The 19740-nt window shown below is 56.4% G+C and overlaps 6 protein-coding genes across 6 annotated transcripts; 4 read left to right on the plus strand and 2 right to left on the minus strand.

Annotated features, from left to right (window-relative positions):
* Nucleotides 1-724: 724 nt before the first annotated feature.
* On the minus strand, nt 725-2145 carry POSPLADRAFT_1139342 (hypothetical protein; the record flags this gene model as incomplete). The annotated part of the gene is made up of 5 exons (XM_024485019.1): nt 725-950; nt 1012-1435; nt 1497-1602; nt 1776-1839; nt 1916-2145. The coding sequence occupies 5 exons, from the start codon at nt 2143-2145 to the stop codon at nt 725-727; spliced, it is 1050 nt and encodes a 349-aa protein (XP_024340187.1).
* Nucleotides 2146-5889: 3744 nt separating this feature from the next.
* On the plus strand, nt 5890-8617 carry POSPLADRAFT_1074023 (hypothetical protein; the record flags this gene model as incomplete). Its single annotated transcript, XM_024482662.1, has 6 exons — nt 5890-5911; nt 6622-7733; nt 7790-8002; nt 8057-8231; nt 8285-8376; nt 8431-8617. The coding sequence occupies 6 exons, from the start codon at nt 5890-5892 to the stop codon at nt 8473-8475; spliced, it is 1659 nt and encodes a 552-aa protein (XP_024340188.1). The 3' UTR covers nt 8476-8617.
* Nucleotides 8618-8965: 348 nt separating this feature from the next.
* POSPLADRAFT_1045727 (hypothetical protein) lies at nt 8966-10054 on the minus strand (the record flags this gene model as incomplete). Its single annotated transcript, XM_024478843.1, has 3 exons — nt 8966-8992; nt 9021-9352; nt 9445-10054. The coding sequence occupies 3 exons, from the start codon at nt 10052-10054 to the stop codon at nt 8966-8968; spliced, it is 969 nt and encodes a 322-aa protein (XP_024340189.1).
* A 771-nt stretch (nt 10055-10825) lies between these two features.
* On the plus strand, nt 10826-13663 carry POSPLADRAFT_1045728 (hypothetical protein; the record flags this gene model as incomplete). The annotated part of the gene is made up of 5 exons (XM_024478844.1): nt 10826-10847; nt 10992-11090; nt 11301-11797; nt 11851-12808; nt 12837-13663. 5 exons carry the CDS (start codon nt 10826-10828, stop codon nt 13661-13663), a joined length of 2403 nt encoding a protein of 800 aa, XP_024340190.1.
* A 2160-nt stretch (nt 13664-15823) lies between these two features.
* POSPLADRAFT_1055458 (hypothetical protein) lies at nt 15824-17216 on the plus strand (the record flags this gene model as incomplete). Its single annotated transcript, XM_024480640.1, has 3 exons — nt 15824-16370; nt 16804-16890; nt 17032-17216. The coding sequence occupies 3 exons, from the start codon at nt 15824-15826 to the stop codon at nt 17214-17216; spliced, it is 819 nt and encodes a 272-aa protein (XP_024340191.1).
* A 1637-nt stretch (nt 17217-18853) lies between these two features.
* Nucleotides 18854-19585, plus strand: POSPLADRAFT_1055459 (hypothetical protein; the record flags this gene model as incomplete). Its single annotated transcript, XM_024480641.1, has 2 exons — nt 18854-19290; nt 19345-19585. The coding sequence occupies 2 exons, from the start codon at nt 18854-18856 to the stop codon at nt 19583-19585; spliced, it is 678 nt and encodes a 225-aa protein (XP_024340192.1).
* Nucleotides 19586-19740: the final 155 nt, after the last annotated feature.

Raw genomic sequence — 19740 nt, forward strand, 5'->3', positions numbered from 1 at the left:
CCGACCCAAATGATCATACACGCTCAAAGTCGATCATTGGACGCGTAAGTCGCGACCGCCCGAGCAGTGCACCAGTGGGGACTTACCCGCCCGCGCGACCGCGGCAGCGGCACGATAAAGGCGGGTAGTCAAAACGCGCTAGCTACCAGTGAGAAAGCCTTGAACACAGGAGAACACCGCGAGCACGGGAGGAAGCACGCAGGCACGAGCGCGCCAGCGGCACCAACTTGAGAGCACGCAATCATCCATAATATGGTTGCCCAGCAGGCTCCCGGAGGGCATGTAAGAACGAAAAAGGCGTGGCGATGGATGGAGAGCGACAGTCAGGCGCCCTTTTGAGACGCGGGTAGGGAATCGTGGACTTAGTGGGATCTGAGACCTCTGTCCCCGCTATCCGCCGTAGCGTGATGAGCCACAGTAGGCTACGCGCAGACTCATATCGCTCTGGAGTGCGATGAAACTCTATGTTCGTCACCGATATCGTTGCCACTTGGGAGTGTGATCGCCGCGTCTGAAAATATAATCGTATTCTCTCTTTTACCCCGATATAACCTCAATCTCGCCTCACGGCAGTACTACAAGGTGGTCCCCGCCGCTTGCCCGAATATCACCTTGCTGTCACTTGGAATGCCACCCCCGGCTGTCGTGTATGTTGTGCTTGTCATTAGCTTGCTTCTAGTTTGGTTTGGGTGGTAAAGAACTGACCTTTGGCGCAGACAACACCTCAGTAGGCGTAGCGAGGGGTGCCCGTGCTGCTTCCATATGGGTGGCTGGTAAGAGCCACTATGGAGTTGGTAGGAAGCTGCGACGAGGGGTCAGCTGGAGAAGCCGTCGTCGGGATATCTAGAGAAATTGTATGGTCATCCGGATGGGACACCATAGGATGATCTGGAAGAGCATGGGAGTCGGGGACGTCAATAAGCATGCCTGCGCGGAATCTCCGAATGAGTCTGGCCAAAATGCCTGTCAGCGTACGATGTGTGATATGGAACGAATTGAGACAAGACGCACTCGGCCATGGCCTCCACCTCCTCCAGGAAACCACGTGGATCCAGGACTTCTTTGACCTCGGTCAGGTCGAACGAAAAGTCAACCAAAGGTATGACGTCGACGTCGATGTGCGAGAAATTGGGGGCGAAAAGGCTCTCAAAAAACAGGTCAACGGTATCCATGCTGTTGGCGTCATCGTCGCTATAGGGCGTGGAAGGCGAGACATCATCGTCGGGCAGCGAGTCGGGAGTATCGTCACCAGAGACTTCAGAACTAATATCATTGTCCGCTGCCAATTCTTCGAGAGGCTCCTGGCTGTGACCCGTTGTTTTGAGCCAATCTTCCACTTTTACGACTCCATTCGCGTCTACAACAGTATCTGACGTGACTTCAACTATGCTGCCAGGCGTCGATGGTACAAGCTCGATCTTCGCCGGTGGACTAGCTGAGGAAATTGTGCGAGAGTTAGTGAAAGACAGCTTCCACAGAGAGTGAGAAATGCCGACCTTGCTCAATAAGGATGTTGCGCTTCCGCTGGTCCTCGTTCATATAACAACGATGCTCTTGCCTGTCTACCACGGATATCTCCCAGGCATCGCCATAATCGACGCTCTGAAAAGGGAAACGGACGGTTGCATAGACCCACGTATGCAGATAGCAATTCGAGAACGGAAAGGGCTTTGAGGGCTGGAAGGATCTACGACCTGCAGGATGCTCGGTTGCCGGGAAAACGGGAACACACATATCGGGGGTAACAAACTGCTCAGGCTGGTCTTGTGGCATACCCAGTCCAACGAATCGTACGAGACACCGATACCATGGGCGATCGGATATAGGAATATCAGAATTCTATGCAGATGCATCAGTGTCGTTGCGACTTTTGCAAATATTTGGCAGGCGCACGACGGCCACATAGGCTATGTACTTGCCAGGAGACAGCTGGCGCGCGGCCGCTTGCAGATTAGGGTCGTCAAAGTGCTGCACCGTCTTGACTGGGTCCAACCACAGCACAAGATAAACACCAGACGGTGGTACGACGCCCCTGGTGGGCCTGTACGAGCTCATCGTCGTGTTGAGACGCACGAGACGCCTAACTATCCCCGGGGCATGCCCAATAGGGCGTCTCGGGACTGCGAGCGCTCGCCTGGCGTACATGATCGCCCATGTCACAAGCCGACGTTGATAGAACAGCAGCGTGAAGCATTTCAAGAATCTCGCTCTACGGTACAGTCATAAACACAGGTTCTACTGTAGGGCATCTCTCATGGTTAGTTGCCAGAGCCATATGGCATCCATCTCGACTGAACTCAGTGAGCGCGCTAGTGTCAGCTCAGTGTGACACGGGCGATATACGCCAGGCGAGCGCTCGCAGTTCCAAGGCGCGAGAGACGTCCTGTCGGGCATGCCCCGGGGGCCAGCCGCCCTAAGGCTACAGCTTTCATCTCCCGACTAGTCACATAAACCTCGGATCCATGATATATTGAATACAAAACATCAAGTTGCGTTCTCGTATGTGGGAGCGCGAATGCTGTGGCTGATTTGCCAAGGCTGTGTAATTAGTGCCTTCTCGTTTGATACCATGCTGCCCATCAGTGGCTTCATCTTTATCGTTCTGTACTTGATTTCTGCACCATTCCCTCAGTGATTGACACGGAGTCGCTGAGCTGAGCGAAAGTCTCAACGGACTTGGGTGAATGGTAGTCAATACAATGTTAAAACTTGTAGACGCGACATGAGCTTCAGGTACCACTGTAGAACAGTCTTCCCTAGCTTCCCGAGGCGCGCAACATTATGAATCTTGCGCATGAACGTAAGTCGGTGAAAGTACATGAAAGACCCGGCTGGTCTTATTGGTTCTGCCGGGGGACATGCAGCATCAGTCCACACAATGATGAGATGGGGAACAAGGACCCTACGCCTCATGGCGAGTGAAAGAACATCAAAAAGTCCAACAATATCGAGTGTGAACGCGGAGGTGCGCCGGATGGCCAATTCGAATAGGATTAATGGCTATTGATCATATTAGACACAGGAAGACTCACTCGTCGTAGCGCCCAAGGACAACCTAGAAGCCACAGGAACGCACTGCATGTTTCTCTTTGACTTGCCGTTTGGGGTTGAATTAACACTGCCTTTGCCATAGGAGTACATGCGAGAGCGACGATCGTCGCTCTTACATGCACTCCTATGGCAAAGGCTGCATAGAAGGCTATCTTCTGGCTATCGCCGCAGACCCTTGGATGAGCTATGATGCATAGCATAACGGAGAAGCTCGACGCTCGACGATACCGTTAGCATTGAGTGTCCCATTCATCGTCGGACATAGACATCATCCTCCTGATGCCGCCGAATGACTCAAGCCTCTGACATTGGCTTCCGTGTCGTCCTGTCCTCGATGATCCTAGGATAGGATTCTCACGTTAGGACGCCGCATGGTACTGACATGGAGATCACTCAACTTCACTTCTGATACCGACCCTAGGACTGGCGAACAAGAGGTGAGCAGCGATGTAACTCGACGTCCGGCACCTAGACCTGTACTTGAATTTCTCATCCGTGGATGCCGCGAGGCCCTTGTGGCTTCATCGTTAGGCACCGAAGCCAGAACCCATGTTTCTCTTGGGCTCGGATTACTCTTCTTGGTCTCTATGACTCGCCATCTGAAGCGCTAGGTATTGCGCTGTATAATAGGAATCCTAGACTTCTCACCGTCGCCGAACGAGGTTAAAACATACCGAAAAATTTGCCACAGTAGAACCCTTTTTGCGATCAGCAAGCTGCACCTTATCGCGGGCTTTAAGGTGTACGCGCAGGAGAAGCAGCACACATAATTACAGCTTCGGCGATGCGAGTGGCCTGCGTAGTCATCAAGCGTCAAGTATCGTATCCGTTTGCCCGGAGTCCCGTGGTCACGTTCCGAAAACCGGCGCGATGCGATTTCTGAACGCGCCAAGTGTAACTTCTTGTTCAGGTGACAGGACGCTTGGTCGTCATCTCGCGGTACATGACACTCGATGAGTGTATGTGGGACGATTGGCATTAACAATGCAGAGGCCGATTCTGACAGTTTGAAAAATGTGACCTTTGAAGCGGTGGTAATGGGCTCAGACTGCAATCTTTCTCTGTGAATGGTGCGGATTTACTCACGAGGCGCACTTTAATTTGTATGAAAAACTAATTACAGTGTCTCTCCGCCGGCGCATACAGAGGGCGGTCAATGCTGGTTACGACCGCGGGAACCTCGGTACGAATTGTAAATCCATCGAGCTCTGCATCTTGCAGAGCTCAATGGATGATTTTACGATTCGTACCTCAGCAGGCATAGCGAGGGAAGTCTACGCTGCTTTGATACAAATAGCTGCACATAGTGGGGTCGTTGGGAAAAACCGCCATGGGTTCTGTTGTGAGACGGTTTAGAGGGATTGTATGATCATCCAGACAGGCAGCCATGAGGTGTTGATTGGACGGGCATGGGGTTCGGGAATGTCGCTAATAGTGCTTGCGCGATATTTCCGAAGAAGTCTAGCCAAAACACCCCTGTCAGCATACTATGTTTGATTAAGAAAAGTATTGAGACAAGAGACACTCATGGCCTCCGCCTCCTCCACAAGACACGCCGGTCCAAGAATTCTTTAATCTCGGTCAGGTCGATCAAAGGTATCACATCGACGTCAAAGTGCGAGAAATCAGGGTAGAAAACGTCTTCGAAGGGGACGTCAAGCTCATCCAAGCGTCAGTGTCACTACAGGGCGTGGAAGGCGAGATCTCGTCGTCAAGCAGCGAATCGGGAGTGTCGTCACCGGAGACTTCATTACCAGTAGTATCTAGTCGGTTATCCGTGCGATTCATGGAATGGGCATGGGAAGATCAACATTCTGTCTGCTGAATCAGTGCCATTGCAGCTGGTGTGAGTGTTCAACAAACAAACCCTGTCCATATAGGCTATGTATTTACCACAAGATAGCTGGCGCAATGTCTTGATGCGCTGAAAGGATAATGGGGTTGCGGCAAGAGATGCAACCGTGACCTGATTACGTTCCCGGCCTGACCAGCCAATCAGGCTGGCATATTACGTAAGCGGGACATGCCGAATCTGCGAGCGCTTGCGACAAGCGGTCGCCGATTTGTTCGAGGAGGGGTGATGTCACCGTCTGCGATCTGGCTCAAGTGGATCATCCAAGCTCAAAGACGTCGGAACATATCGTTTGACGAAATTTGACTTCGTGTTAGAATGAATTGTTGCTATTGCATTATGGCGATTGCGAGTTCTCCTGTCGGGTCGCTGCGAGGACGCACGCACGCTGCACGGATGTTCAAACTCTGATTCAAGCTTTGTGCTAATTGACTGGCACAATACTCACATAGGACCTTGGAATCCAGTTGGGGAATGATTACCAACGCCACTGAAGATTAGAATATGGCATTTTTGTTCTCCCGCGTCCGTACCTGTCCCAGCTACGAGCCTCTGAGTCGTTTGCGGATTCCCCGGTTCATTGGGGCCTCGACAACGGGCGGATCTTCTCAAGACGGCCGACGAGACATTTTAGGCACGAGCGTCGCGTCCGAAAACATGCAGAGTCGTGATCGTGCTCACAGTATGACATAGTTTACAGTAGATTGGTGATTTGCTTACGAGCTCAGCTGTTCAACGTTCAAACATTCAGGCCCAGGTCTGGGCGTTTGACTGTCATAGCTGAGAAAGACAGCGAGAGGAGAACCGTATCGAGCAAGGTCGTTGACACGGTCGCCGTCGGTGGGCGTGAGGGCGACGACGCTCGACGCGCTGAGGTCATTGTTCGCACGCTTGATCTCTCAAATATAAGGTCACTCCGGTCCGCCCATGCCTGCAAATACCTTCCCCCACTTGCATCCTCCCTTTTCACCCTCCAATCTACCACCATGAGCGGCCGGCTTGCGTCCGGTGAGTGAATCTTTAGTGCCTGGAATCAGCCTGGCGACGCGAGTTGGGCTTGCCCTGGACAACCTGCTCTCCTTCTCTATAGCGAGGATGCGGATGCCTTCGGTAGATTTGATCGTGGTACCCTTGGAGGACCCCCACTCCGTGGGCGAGGTGCGATGTGGGAGACTTTTGGTTGGGCTTCGCCTGCATATAGTCGCCATTCACCTCACCTGCCTAGCCTGGGCGCACGGTGAAGTTCTATCACATTGTTAAGGAAGCGGTGCGAGGGGCAGGGAAAGCAGGGCCGTCTACCCTCTTCCTGTACAATCCTGAAACGTGTCCTCACAAGGGCGCGGTGGATTGGGTCGTGTGTTAAGACGGCCCAGAGACAAATGAATAGCCTCAGACTGCTAGGTGACTCCGATCCCGACATAGCACCGTAGTTCTCATCATACACTTATATACCGAGAGCTGGTCCCACGGGAAGTACCTGCAGTGCTACTCTGGTGGCCATGGAACGATATCCGCTGAGGCGCGCGGCACGCCCGTGCGCGGGCGGATTGGTCGTCCCTGTAACGTGGGGCACTCGCATGAGTGTGTCTACATTCTATCGCAGTTTGGACAGTTTGGCGCAGACGGGGCCGTGGGACCCGCGCGCATATAGTCACCATTCGTTTCGACCTAGTCTACAAATGCTACAGAACAACCAAGCTAACATACATCACTAATAGAGTACCCATCCTGGAAGAAGCTCCAGCAAACCTATGACTCTGAGCATGCCAAACTCGTCCTTAAGGAACTTTTCGCGCAAGACCCTGCGCGCTTCTCTAAATTCAGCAAGGAGTATTCCTCCCCCGATGGTCCCTCGGTGACCTTTCTGCTGGATTATTCGAAGAATCTGATCACCGAGCCTATCCTGGAGACACTGCTCTCGCTGGCGCGTGAGGCCCAGGTGGAGACGTACCGGGACAAGATGTTTGCGGGAGAGCACATCAACACGTCCGAGGATCGCGCCGTGCTGCACGTCGCGCTCCGCAACTTCAACGACTTCCAGATCCAGGAGGCTGGCGTTAGCGAGGTGCAGGGTGTGCTCGCACACATCAAGGAGTTCTCCGAGTCGGTGCGCAGCGGCGCGTGGAAGGGCTACACGGGCAAGAAGATCGACACGATCGTGAACATCGGTATCGGTGGGTCCGACCTGGGCCCGGTCATGGTGACGGAGGCGTTGAAGCCGTATGCCAAGCGCGATTTGACCGCGCACTTCGTGTCGAACATCGACGGGACGCACCTTGCCGAGACACTGCGTTTGTGCAATCCGGAGACGACATTGTTCATCATTGCGAGCAAGACGTTCACGACGCAGGAGACGATCACGAACGCGACAAGCGCGCGCGACTGGTTCCTCGAGACCGCGAAGGACAAGGCACACGTCGCGAAGCACTTCGTTGCGCTGAGCACAAACACGAAGGCCGTTACGGAGTTCGGTATCGCGGAGGCGAACATGTTCCAGTTCTGGGACTGGGTCGGCGGACGTTACAGCCTTTGGAGTGCCATCGGTCTCTCGATCGCGCTATCCATTGGATACGACAACTTCGAAGAGCTCCTCAAGGGTGCGCACGGCATGGACAAGCATTTCAAGACGACCCCCCTCGAGAAGAATCTGCCGGTCCTCCTCGCCGTGATCGGCGTCTGGTACAACGACTTCTACGGCTCGCAGACGCATGCGCTGCTCCCATACGACCAGTACTTGCATAAGTTTGCGGACTATTTCCAGCAAGGTGACATGGAGTCGAACGGAAAGTTCGTCACCAAAGGTGGCCAGCGTGTCGACTACCAGACCGGGGTGCGTACATTCGCACATACCACGAGACAATAAAACCCACTGAGACTATCGTACAGCCCATCATCTGGGGTGCAGCGGGTACGAACGGCCAGCACTCGTTCTACCAACTGGTCCACCAGGGTACGAAGCTTATCCCCGCTGACTTTATCGCCCCCGCGACGACGCACAACCCGATTCGCAACTCACTGCATCACCGCATCTTGCTGAGTAACTTCTTTGCACAACCGGAGGCGCTCGCGTTCGGTAAGACTGAGGAGGAGGTCCGCAAGGTCAGGTTCTGTTTATCTTTTGTTCGAACACACTCACTGACGAGTACGGAGTAGGAGGTCGGCGCGAACGCGTCCGAGGCGCTTATCAAGTCGAAGGTGTTCGAGGGCAATCGCCCGAGCAACAGCATCCTGTTCCCCAAGTTAACACCCGCGACGCTCGGCGCGCTGATTGCGCTCTATGAACACAAGATCTTCACGCAGGGTGTCATTTGGGGTATAAACTCCTTCGGTGCGTAGTGTGCATGTGCAGCGTCCTTCAAGATATTGATGCCTTCTACGCAGACCAAATGGGTGTTGAGCTCGGCAAGGTTCTCGCCAAGAACATTCTCGCGCAGCTCAACACCCCTGAGGACGTCTCCGGACACGATAGCTCGGTGCGTGATCTAAGGGTAACAAAGACTCTCCGACGCTAACGATTTGCAATGTAGACCACCGGGCTCATTCATTACTACCAGAAGCACAGGCAGGAGTGAAACGCGCCGCCGCGGGCACATTACTGAGCAGTGCTTTGCTTGAACGAGTTAGAAACAGAAATTATGGGATTGTAAGGTAATAGCGCAAGAAGTGTCATCATAATGTAGAAGCCTTGGGCACCAATACACAGCAGTGGTTCGGAGATCCGACATGAATACAGAATTCCTGAGACAATGATGATTATGCATGGACGAGAGATGATACAACATCGTGAACTCAAATGACGAGTTAGCGTTAACATCACATTACAGATGTACATCCGCGGTCCTTGCCTCAAGTGATTGCCAGTAAGCCTCTCGGCAGCGGGGAAGTTCGGAATCCCACCTGCGGAAATCTCTTCAACATTACGACCAAGGCCATCGCAGTGCGCTTACCATGTCCAGTAATCGCCGCCTGGCTCGGTGATATCTTTAGGGAGCTTGTTGTATTCCAATTCCACCTGACTGTTGAACCAAGGGGTGAGTCGCTCCAAGTAATCCCAGTCAGCGACTATGTATCTGTAGCGGAGTATTGCAGCTTGCACCGGGTAGTACCACACCCTCACCGCGCGTTCTAGCCGATGAAGCGCCCAGCTGCACTCAACGACTGGATCCCATGTCAGCGCCGTCGACGACGCAGAAAGCGGCCCAGCGCTCTGCACGCCCTCCGTGTCGAGATGCATGACCCAGCTGTTCCTGCCAGTGACCCATCGGCTTTTGTTAAACAAGAATGGGTCGCTCTCTCCCGCGCCGCCTTCGTGTAAGGGGACCGAGACCGGCAAGGGGCTGTAGACCAGCCTCCACCCCCGCGAGATATACTTATCGAAAGCCGGGATCGACCTTGGCTCGATGACAAGTGACTCGCGACGCTCGAAGGTGGCAACAGGATAGAGTGAAACTGCAGTGTTGTAGGTTATAAAGTTCATTACGCATGCTGCGGGACACGAGAGGTGAAGGCGCATCGAATTCGGGGAGCCAATTCTGACTCACTGGAGTGGGACCCGAGCACGAGTTGCAGTGAGCTCTCTCTTGGCACGATGATCTGTACCTTCGTGAAAGCGTTCGAGTCCTCCGTGTCATGAGAGCGTCTCTTGAACGTAAAGACCTCCCCCACGCATGTATATCTGTATGGCATATCGATCAAAGCGACAGTCTCGGCAAGGAGATCGTCGATCCAGGCTCTGTTGAGGCCGTTTAATGCATCGTAGAAGTCGTTTGCCTGGCCCAAATAGGGGGCGAACTGGTATCCGTCGTTGAGCAGGAATATGCCCACCTCGATCACATGTTCCTTGTACACGTAGAGGTCCAAGTCGGACTCAGGGTAGAACGTCCGGTCGAAGAACTGTATCGCAAGAGAACCTGAGATGAGCGTCGCTGTTCGCGCCTGAAGGGATCGGAAGCTGTGGGGGTCGGAAATGAAGCGCGATAACAGGCGATTCACGTCGAACGCGCGGTAGGTGAAGTCTTGCACCGCGCCGTAAGTTGATCGACTGACGCGCCGCATGCGCATGAGGGAGGCTGCGGACAAGGAGGAGAATATCTCATCGTAGATGAGGTGTCTCGCGAACGCATTGGCGACTGGATCTGGCTGTCCGTCCATGGTGCTACGCACAGCCTTCAGGAATAGGGATGAGATTCGATAGAATTTACACTTGCCTCATTACTCACGACTGATATAGATATGCACCTGGAGACCAAAGTAGCACTTGGTTGAAGTTGTAGGTGGAGAACGAGGGTGTGGGACAGGATTCGACGCGTGCGCAATTTATTGGTCTTCAAAGATATCCATTCAGATTTTCCGCTTAAATCTCGCTGGAAAACAAGCGAGATTTAAAAGCAGCGAGCAGAATCTGAGCTCCCTGCTCGAACAGCGACAAATAAGCGACTGCTCGTCTCAAGCGCTCGCAATTTCTGGCTCACGGTCATGTCACGCTTGCATGATTGGCTAACTCTGATTGGCTGGTCGGCCCTCCGCGAGCCGGAAACGTAAGCAAATCACGGCTGATTTACGCTTAGTCATCTGTGACGCTTTCAGCGACATTTGGGCGCTTAAAGGCAGCGAAAAGTCGCTTGTCCCCCAGCGACATTCCAGCGGCAACCTTGAACGTACCTATTGTCGCACCCCGCCAGCATGGTTCGCTATCCTCAAATTCTAACAGAGAAACGATGATCGTCAGCAAAACCTGGTCTGTAGTGACACTAAAATGATTACATGCTATTAGTCTTGTTCAGTCGCCTATCTACATACGATGAGTATATGAGTCGAATAGCAGCAATCGGTTCGGCAATTAACACCTACTAGCCCGCCTCAGTCACATCATTTGAGCAACGGAATATCGGTCTGCGAGCGCGTTCGCCCTCGGACACGACGATGCACATAAGAGAAATGCAATGTATGTACATCACGAATGATCGCATACATACTACGGTGGCCTCTCTGGCCTCAGCTACTATCGGGCCCGAGCTTCTGACCGTATTCCAACAAGTAGGTCTAGAATATTCTCATGTCATCAAGATCGCTTACTTTTCCTTAGCAGGTAAGACTATGTGTATGACTATTGAACGCTTTGATCAACGCTTTGGCCAAAGTCACATCAAAGCGGTGCCAGTGGGGGAAGGCACAGGCATTTCTTTGAGTAAGTCCTCCTTTATGCCTCCACTGATTCTGTATATACTTCCACTCACGTCTTGTCATCATTCGCCACAGTCGTTTTTGTCTTTGACGGACGTCTCATGATGGCTTCGCCACCAGTGGCCCACCACTTATTATCACGTATCCTGCAATTTCGCCACACAGCTATCTTGTCCCCAGTCCACTACATACCCGCTCTGAACCCCCCTCGCAGATATGCCTCGCCCGCCGTCTTTCTTTCTCGAAGCTCACCGTTCCGCGGAGTGGCAGAAGCCTGCCGCGCTACCGGTCAGGCCAGACGCCATATGGGACCACGATGTCTTGAACTTCATCCAACAAGTATGGAAGTACACGCCTAGAGACCTCCCACCAGGGGATGCCGCACTGAATAATAAGTATTACCTGCCGTTAGAGCACCTCGAGAACTACCTCGCTGAGCGAAACAACCAGAAGGCCCGCGGCCATTTCAAGGAGTTGTTCACGTCCCTGGTGTCCCAGTTGATGACTTGTTCTCCCGGTAAGCACCCCATTCAAAGTCAACTGATACTGCGGGGCAGCACTGCGCTCCTGGCGGCTCAGGGTGTCGAAGACCCTGCCTCGCTGGACTGGGACTGGTATCTTGCCTGCGGCCTGATCACGAAGACTAAACGCGTGGACTGGCACGCGCCACATAACGGTGACCTGCTGTTCGACGTAAATTTGATGCGTCAAGTGAGTCCGGTTGTGATAGTCTCTCGACCGACACTGACGATCGAGTTTTCCAGGAACCCGTTGTGCCCTTCCCAACGGGCAGCGCGCAGTTCGACAGCGCCACCGTGGGTACTCCGCAGGACACCAGAAAGCGTCGACAACCTCCAGGGGAACCGGAGGATATGTACGCGTCTAAGCGGGTGAAGGTCAGAACTGACAGACAGACAGAGAGCAAGGCGACCGCTGAAGAACCCGACGCCGCTGCCATCAGGGACGAGATCATGTTCAGCGAATGCATCGACGAGCTGTTGTCCCACGGGCTGCGCTCGTACGCGAGCGGCTTCCTGGTGCGCGACAGCCACATGTCGCTGTGGTACGCGGACAAGATGGGCATGATCGTCTCGAGGGTGTTCGACTTTTTGCAAGAACCGCACCTCCTCCTGCTCGCCGTGGCTGCCATGGCCACGGCGGGACCAGCGCAGATGGGCATCAGTCCCTTCCTACGCTTCGCGCCGGGTCCTGTCCTGTCCTACGCTGGGTCGTATGTGGTGATGGCGTCAGAGCCTGCGCGCACAGAGTCTCTGCCGGAGGACAATTCAGGTAAGCCGCTGGCCTTCCGGGTCAAGGCGGACACGCAGTGCATCTACACGGTGCCCCGTGCCTCCGGCCGCAGTACAGCGGTCGTGCGCGTCGCCGCGGCAGACGACCGCACACAGCAGGTCTGTGGGAGGGCCAACTTGGTGGCCAGGCTCATGTGGGCCCGCAGAGCGTCCGAGACCGAATGCGAGATCGTGAAAGCCGTCCGCTGCAAACTCCAGACGCACGCTCCGAACAGCCTGCCTCACATCGTGGAGCCGAGGTATTCGGTGATCATGGATATGAAGCATATGGGTGTCCCTCGGGGCTTCATGGAGGTCGACTGGAGCTTGCCCGAGTATGTCTGCAGCATGGTGGTCGTCGAGGAACATCGGCCCATACAGTCAATCACGAGCATCGAGGAATTCAAGCAGGTCTACACTGACGTCGTCATTGGTGAGTGGTGGACCTCTCGCACCTCCAGCTTGCCGTCAGCTGAAGGTTTCTTTCTTACTAGCGCACTCCTGGGTTTGGACGACGTCGTCAATCATCCACCGCAACATCAGCACCGACAGCATCAGGATCATGACAAAGAACGGCACATCCCGAGGCGTCTTGTGCGACTGGGACCAGGCCGGACGCACAGACCCCGATGCAGAAGCGCGTGAAGACGCGGACTTCGTGCACGGCGCCCGCCCCGACTCGCCGCCACAGCACGACACGCCCGCCGCGCCCCACGAGCGGCTCTCACTGCACACCGCCGCGACAACGTGGACGTTTACGGCCGTGGACCTCCTTGCGCGCGCGCCGCCGGCGCACGGCTGCCTGCACGAGCTCGAGTCGTTCCTCTACCTCCTCGCCTACTTCTGCGTCACCTTCGACCCGCGCACCCGGACGCTGCGCAGCTTCCCCGACTGGGAGGGCGCCGACCGCGCGGCGCTCGCACGCACCAAGGCGGCGTTCCTCCAGTCACACGATGCGATCTGCAGCACCGAGGATTATGTCTGCGAGCCGCTCCGTGGACTGTGGAGTGGCTGGGTCGAGCCGCTGTGGCTCGCGTTTAACCGCGCGGAGGCGCACGCCGCGCGGGCCCGGATGCTGCGAGAGCGCCTGGATGGCATGCGTCGCTGCGGGAAGGAGGACAGCGTGCAGAAGCTCGAGGAGGAGGTCCTGGAGTGTCTAGTGAGGCGGCGGGCGGCGATGACGCATCCTCTGTTTGTAGAGATCCTGAGGGCCAGTGACCCGTATGCGGTTGTCGCCAGGGCCTGTCCCTACGTGGCGAGTGAACGAGAACTCGGATTGAGCGAATGATGCATGTCTCCGACTCTCCGTCGACTAAATGCTAGCAGGTCGGAGGAGGGTTTGATTAGCAATATATACCCTGCGCTCTTACACTGACACTAGTCCGAACGCTCCATGCAGAGACTCGCGAGAACTACTAGACCACTGTCCGTTTCGTGTCAATGTGCCGCTGATAATGCATTGATGAAGCCGGTGCAGAATCCCTGTGTGTTCACCAATTCCGCGTTGGGGGACCCCTCCTGCACTTGCGCGTACGCACATAATTCACGAAGCGCCAACTGACGCGCCCGCGAGCTGCAGACAGTAATCTGGGCGTCTGCGGGGCACAACGCGACTCCTCGTGGCGGTTCAAGCGCTGACAGGCCGGCTGGAGTGGAGAAACGAACGGAGCAGGGCGTCTCCGAAATACGTCACCAGGCTCTGCATAGCAAAGGAGAGCGATGCAGGATGAATACTAGTATTGACGTCTACACGCTATGCGATGACGTCGGCCAGTGATAATCGGAATTGCCGTCATGACGAGAGTGCGCGCGAAGGGCTTGCGTGAGGGCGGCGCCGCCAGTGCTCGCGTCCGTGCGCACGTGCGCCGTAGAAGAGAACGAAAGCTCGACAGGACGGGCATGATTTAGGTTATCCGCACACACGCCGCCGGCCATTCACTGCATACCTGGGGGCGGCTCGGGGTGTGCTGATCGGCTTTGAGGACGGAGCACTGAGCAGTCAGCGATGTTGCTTCGCCGGGGAGTCGCCGAGGACGTCTGCCTTGTCTGGCCCAATCCTGACCGGCGGGGCGGGCGAGCGAGCGAAAGAAGGCGTTTGGATTGCCGGCGAGGCGCAAAGTCGGATACCTGTGCACATGCTTGCGAAGCCGGGGGTTGCCAATGTTCGCGTCCGCGTGCGCCATGATGCACGATGCACGATGCGCCACCATTGGCTTGGGAAAGCATGATAAGATGGGGGCGAGAACGAATGCTGGGGCGGACGTAAGGAGTGCGGAGACGTGTATGATATGATCGACATTCCTGCATATTGGGAGCCAAATACAGGCACTTCGCTTCCACGGATTCTACGCTGATTGGCCATTAGATACCTAAGTAAATTTGGCCCCGGCAGCGTTAATCAGCCGTCAAGCAGCTTGCCGACCCTGGTTCACCATGCTATCATCGAGAGGTCTTGGCGAGACAATACACGAGGAGACCCGATAGGAGATGGCATCGAAAGCTATGGGAAATGAGTGTGGATGAACGGCAATTTGATGGTGAGAATTCTGTACTCGGCCAGGCACCGATGGACGTTCGCTCGCACCGTTGCTGCCGCACTCGGGGTTGCGGGTGAAGGCACGCGAGAGAGATCCGGATAGATGCAAGATAATGCTGTGGAGAAAGTGGCGGCGAGGGCGGTCTGCAGGAAGTTTGCGGCGCCTGTTGGAGGGCATGTGGGCAAGAACCGCCCGCGGGCGCGCACAAGAATAGGGCAGGACGCCAAGCTTCAAGAAGAGGAAGGGCGATCGCGGGGGAAAGGAGAGCTGACCCCGCACCTGGACTGCCTCTAGAGCAGACGACGCGAGCCAGCGAGTGCGCCTCGACGGGCAATGACGAGGAGGAGGACTGCCGTGGGCGTCGGTGGCGGGGGGCGGGGCGTCTCTGGGCGGCTCGAGGCGGCGGAGCAAGATCGAGAGATGCGGCGGATCCCGGGGGACACCGATCGGGCGCCTGCCAGGGACAGAACGTCAAAGACTCTATAACGGCGACTGGCCAGGGGCGGGGCTCTCTGGCCCACAGCCTTCTCTGCCGGCCTCTCTCTCTCCTCACCCACCCACGCCCCGCTTGCCTGCTGCTCACTGCTGCCCATTGCCCGTGCGCGGCCCAGTTGCCAGAACCAGCCAGCATCACACGACCCCGCACTGTCAAGTCGAGCGCAGGTACGGTCTGCCTCGCATCAGAAACGAAACGAAGCGACATTCACACCCTCGCCAGCTGCGACCAGCGCTGCCAATTCGAGCGACGCGCTCCCATCACACCCTCTTCGCTTCTTTTCAGGAGACTTCGCCCCGTGACCAGGCCCCTCCACCATCACGCTTACCTCGCCCTCCCACGCGTCGCCCGCCGCCCGTCAATTCACTTATTAGCGGCCGTGGACGTCGCTTCACCTCTTTCCTCTGCGCCCGCCATGAGCACCACCCACCTATCCGCCGCGCAGTCCCGCCCACCTACTGCCGACGCACGATTACCACCGCCTCCCTCCGGCGACGAGCCAGACGCCCGCCACCCGCCCCCGCGCTCCTTCTCCCAGCCGCAACTCCCCTACCACTTCCAGCCCCCAACCACACCCGGCTCCGCGGCCCCGTCGCTGCACCACCTCACGCTCCCGCGGCACCTCACCCCCGCCATGCGCGACAGCTTCGCCCCCATGTGTGCGTCCGCGCGCACGTCGTACACCCGCGTCGACGCCACGGCGACCGTCCCCGGCACACCGCGCGCAGAGGCCGAGCAGCTGCAGGACCTGCCCGTGCTTGCGGCCGCCGAGGGCACCGCAGAGGGCGCGGACAACGAGAAGGAGACGGAGACGGACGGCGCGGGCGACGCGGGGCTGCCCGCGCTCCCGCAGGCCGTGCTGACGTTCCTGCTCGTGTCGGGCCGCCGGCGCACGATGGCGTTCGACCCCGAGACGACGATCGGGCGCATGAAGGAGCTGGTGTGGAACGCCTGGCCGAATGGTGAGTCCGGCGCGCCTTCTCTTTTTTTCTCCCTCGCTCTCCGCTCTCCGTTTCCGTCCGCCGCACGCACTTCCGTCTTGTTGCTTTCCTGCATGTCCGTCCACGATCACAGCTTCTGTTTCCCAATTTCCTTGCTCTGGCTCTGGCGATACCGCTGCACCGCGGCCTCCGCGCGCGCGCATTTCTCCGAGGTGGGCTCGTCGGTCCGTGCGCGAGCCACGCCCGGCGCCCTCCTTCTCTTCTCTTCTCCCACCTCGACGCCCGTGCACACATGCTATGCTTCTCCCTGGCCCGCTTGGCGTGGGCACCGCTCCGCCGTGCTTCTCCGCGATCGCCCCCAATCCGCTATCTGACTATCTATGCGTAGCCTGCGTCTATGCGTGGCTGATGTCTCTTTGCGCGCATACACATCGCTGACTCCGTGGCTCTGCAGAGTGGCAGGACGAGCGTCCGCCCGCGCCGTCGTACTTCCGCGTACTCTACCTCGGCAAAATCCTCCAGGACGACGACACCCTCGCGAGTACGTCTCTGCCCCTCCGTGCTCGTCTTCCCCTGTCACCCTTGATATCATTCTCCCCACCCTCCCCTCCCCCACTATCCCCACCATCCCCACCATCCCCACCTATGCGCTTCTTCTGCGGACGCTGACCCCCGCCAACAGAATGGTCCTTCCCCCTCTCGCACCCCCAGTCCAGCGCGTCCGCGGCGCCGCAGAACCCGACCATCGTGCACCTCTCCGTCCGCGCACACGCGCCGGCCATGGAGGACACGCCGAAGAAGCGCCGCGGCGGCGGCGCGGGCGAGGAGGGCGAGGGCGCGGGGTGCTGTGGGTGTGTGGTCTGCTGATCTGTTGATATGTTGCGGTTGCGGTTGCTGTCGTCGCCGCCCGCTCCTCCGCCAGCCACACATGCGCCTGCGTCATGCTGCCACACGCCCGCGTCTGCGCTATGCTACCACACGCCTGTGCCCTGCGCTATGTTATTCACGCCCCGTTCACGACCCTGCTCGCATCTGCTCCGATTTCGGATTTCGATCTCGATTTGCATTCTGCATATCCCGCATATCCCGCGCGGCCGCACGCGCACATATGATATCCCGTACGTTACGCCCCTACGTAATACTGACCCTGCCCCCGCCTCCTGTCCCACCCGTCCCTGTCTCTGCCCCCGTTCCCGCCCCCGTCCTCGTACCCGGCCGTGTCTCTGTCCAGTGCCTGTCCTGCGCCTGTGTTGTGAATGTACCGATCATACGTCACCTGTCTCGCATTCGCTTACCGCACGCGCGTGGCGTTGCGCCTAGGCCTGCTGGTGCTAGAGTTGGTGTTGCTTGTGTGCATACGGCGCCGCCGTCCTCGCGACGATGAACATCACAAGCACATCGGAGTTCTGAGCACCGCATGGATGCTCGTAAGGTGTTTAGGCTCTCGACGTGCGTGGCGCGATGTCGCGCCCTCCGCCACGATGCTGTTCACCGGTCGGTCCCAGTCCGATGAGGCCCAAATTTGAGGCTGGGTCGGGTGTCGTCGTTCTGGCTTGTGTGATCAACAGTTTTAATATTCATAGCCTTTAGTAAAGGGCGATCTTTTTGGTTTGGGGGAGGCTGGTGGTGATACGATACCTCGCTCGCTGCATGGAGCGGACTTGAAGGTCCACTATCGCGCGTCGTCGCCCGTGAGTCTTTCCGACGCTTGTTTGTGGCCATCTACTTACAACTGGTCGCCCCTGGTGGACCGCAGCGCCCTCAGAGGCCATTGGGACGTTGATCGATCGGTCAATTGCGCGCCAGGAGCTACATGGCTGCGTTCAGTAGTGCGATTGAAGCATATTTTCCATGGTCTGTCGGAGCTTCGTTCGCGAGCGAGGGCGGTTCGCCGAAACATTTCGAGGCGGGAATCTTCGAGTGACGTCGGATTGGCAAGTGCGCCCGTTGAAATGACATCGTCGTTGGCCCTTGGCCTCTGTTAGGGTGTTAGGGAGAGGCCGACAACGAGAACCTCGACTTTATTTTAATCCATCAGGTGCAGGATCAATCAAGACTACTCAGAGGACCGTTCTCATCCCGCCTACGTGCTCACGGCGTTTTTGCGATTCTTTTCGCGTCAAGCAATGCGTGGAGGTCTTCTACACAATTGCGGGTATTTGCAGGGTGAGAGAACGGATGGTGCTTGTGCCGCACGAAACCGCGAGGCGACTCGTTTGAGTGGCCAATGAGCATGGAGTTGCTCACGAACGTCGCGGTGGCGGGTTCAAACCCCGAAACGGCAATGCCCTGAGTCTCAATTCAACCAACGATCGGGTCCATGCGCTGTGTACCGCACCGACGGCACCGTGTGGCATACAGCATTTGCCCTTTCAATCCACTCAGCGCATATGGCTCTATTCGCTAACCTCCCGGTGGAACTCACCATTTCCATCCTCGCCTATCTTCCGCTCTCTGATCTTGTACGCTGTATCCGCGTTAATCACGTTCTGCATGATCTCATCATGTCTGATAATTCGCTCCAATATTCTATCGAGTTACGAGCAGCAGGTGCTGTCAACAATTCCAGCCCGGCTTGCATTCTTTCTGTTGTTGACCGCCTGCGGCTGTTGCGTGAAAGAGAGCAAGCCTGGGGGTGCCTCCATTTCGCTGAAAGCACACGCATTCCGGTGACATACCAGCCACCCAGCTCCTGCATTTACGATCTCTCGGGAGGCGTCTTGGTGCTCGGGGAGCCGGGATTGTTATGGGGCGAGAATCCTGCTGTTCGAGCCCTGCGGTTGACGGAGGCACTCAAGGCGGGAGTGGGACACGATAGTAGAAGAGGTATAAGTCCCGTGGAGCCATACTGGTCCAGGGTTACGGCCGAGCCAGATGTCTACATCATCGACTTTGGTCTCGCAGCGCAAGGCCATGACCTCATTGCGCTTGCGACCTATAAGTACGTCGCCTCAGTTGGTCATTGACTTGCTGTTGTTGACACACATATGTCCAGACCGCAGGCGCTGCAACCGACTGAGGGCATGGCAGCGATCCGTCTTCATATCTTGCAATTGTCTACGGGCCAACATCACCCCATCGCGTCCCAGCCTGTAATGTATGTGCTAGATACATCGAGCCTCCCTGAGGCGTCACTTGCCTGCGTTCAGATTGTCGGCGATTTACTGGGCATCCTGCTAATCTTCGACTTTGCTGCCCATCCTGATGAATTTGCTCTCTACAACTGGAAATCTTGACTAAAACTCATGGTATGCGAAGCCATCTAAGTTCCTCATACATTCTCATGCTGGATTGCACAGGCCCACCATTTCACACAAAAGATCTATCATGCTTTCTCCTTCATTGCACCTAATGTCATTGCTCTTCTTAACGCTCAGGAAAACTCCTTGGA

Source organism: Postia placenta, assembly GCF_002117355.1.
Source record: "Postia placenta MAD-698-R-SB12 unplaced genomic scaffold POSPLAscaffold_5, whole genome shotgun sequence".
Lineage (NCBI taxonomy): Eukaryota > Fungi > Basidiomycota > Agaricomycetes > Polyporales > Adustoporiaceae > Rhodonia > Rhodonia placenta.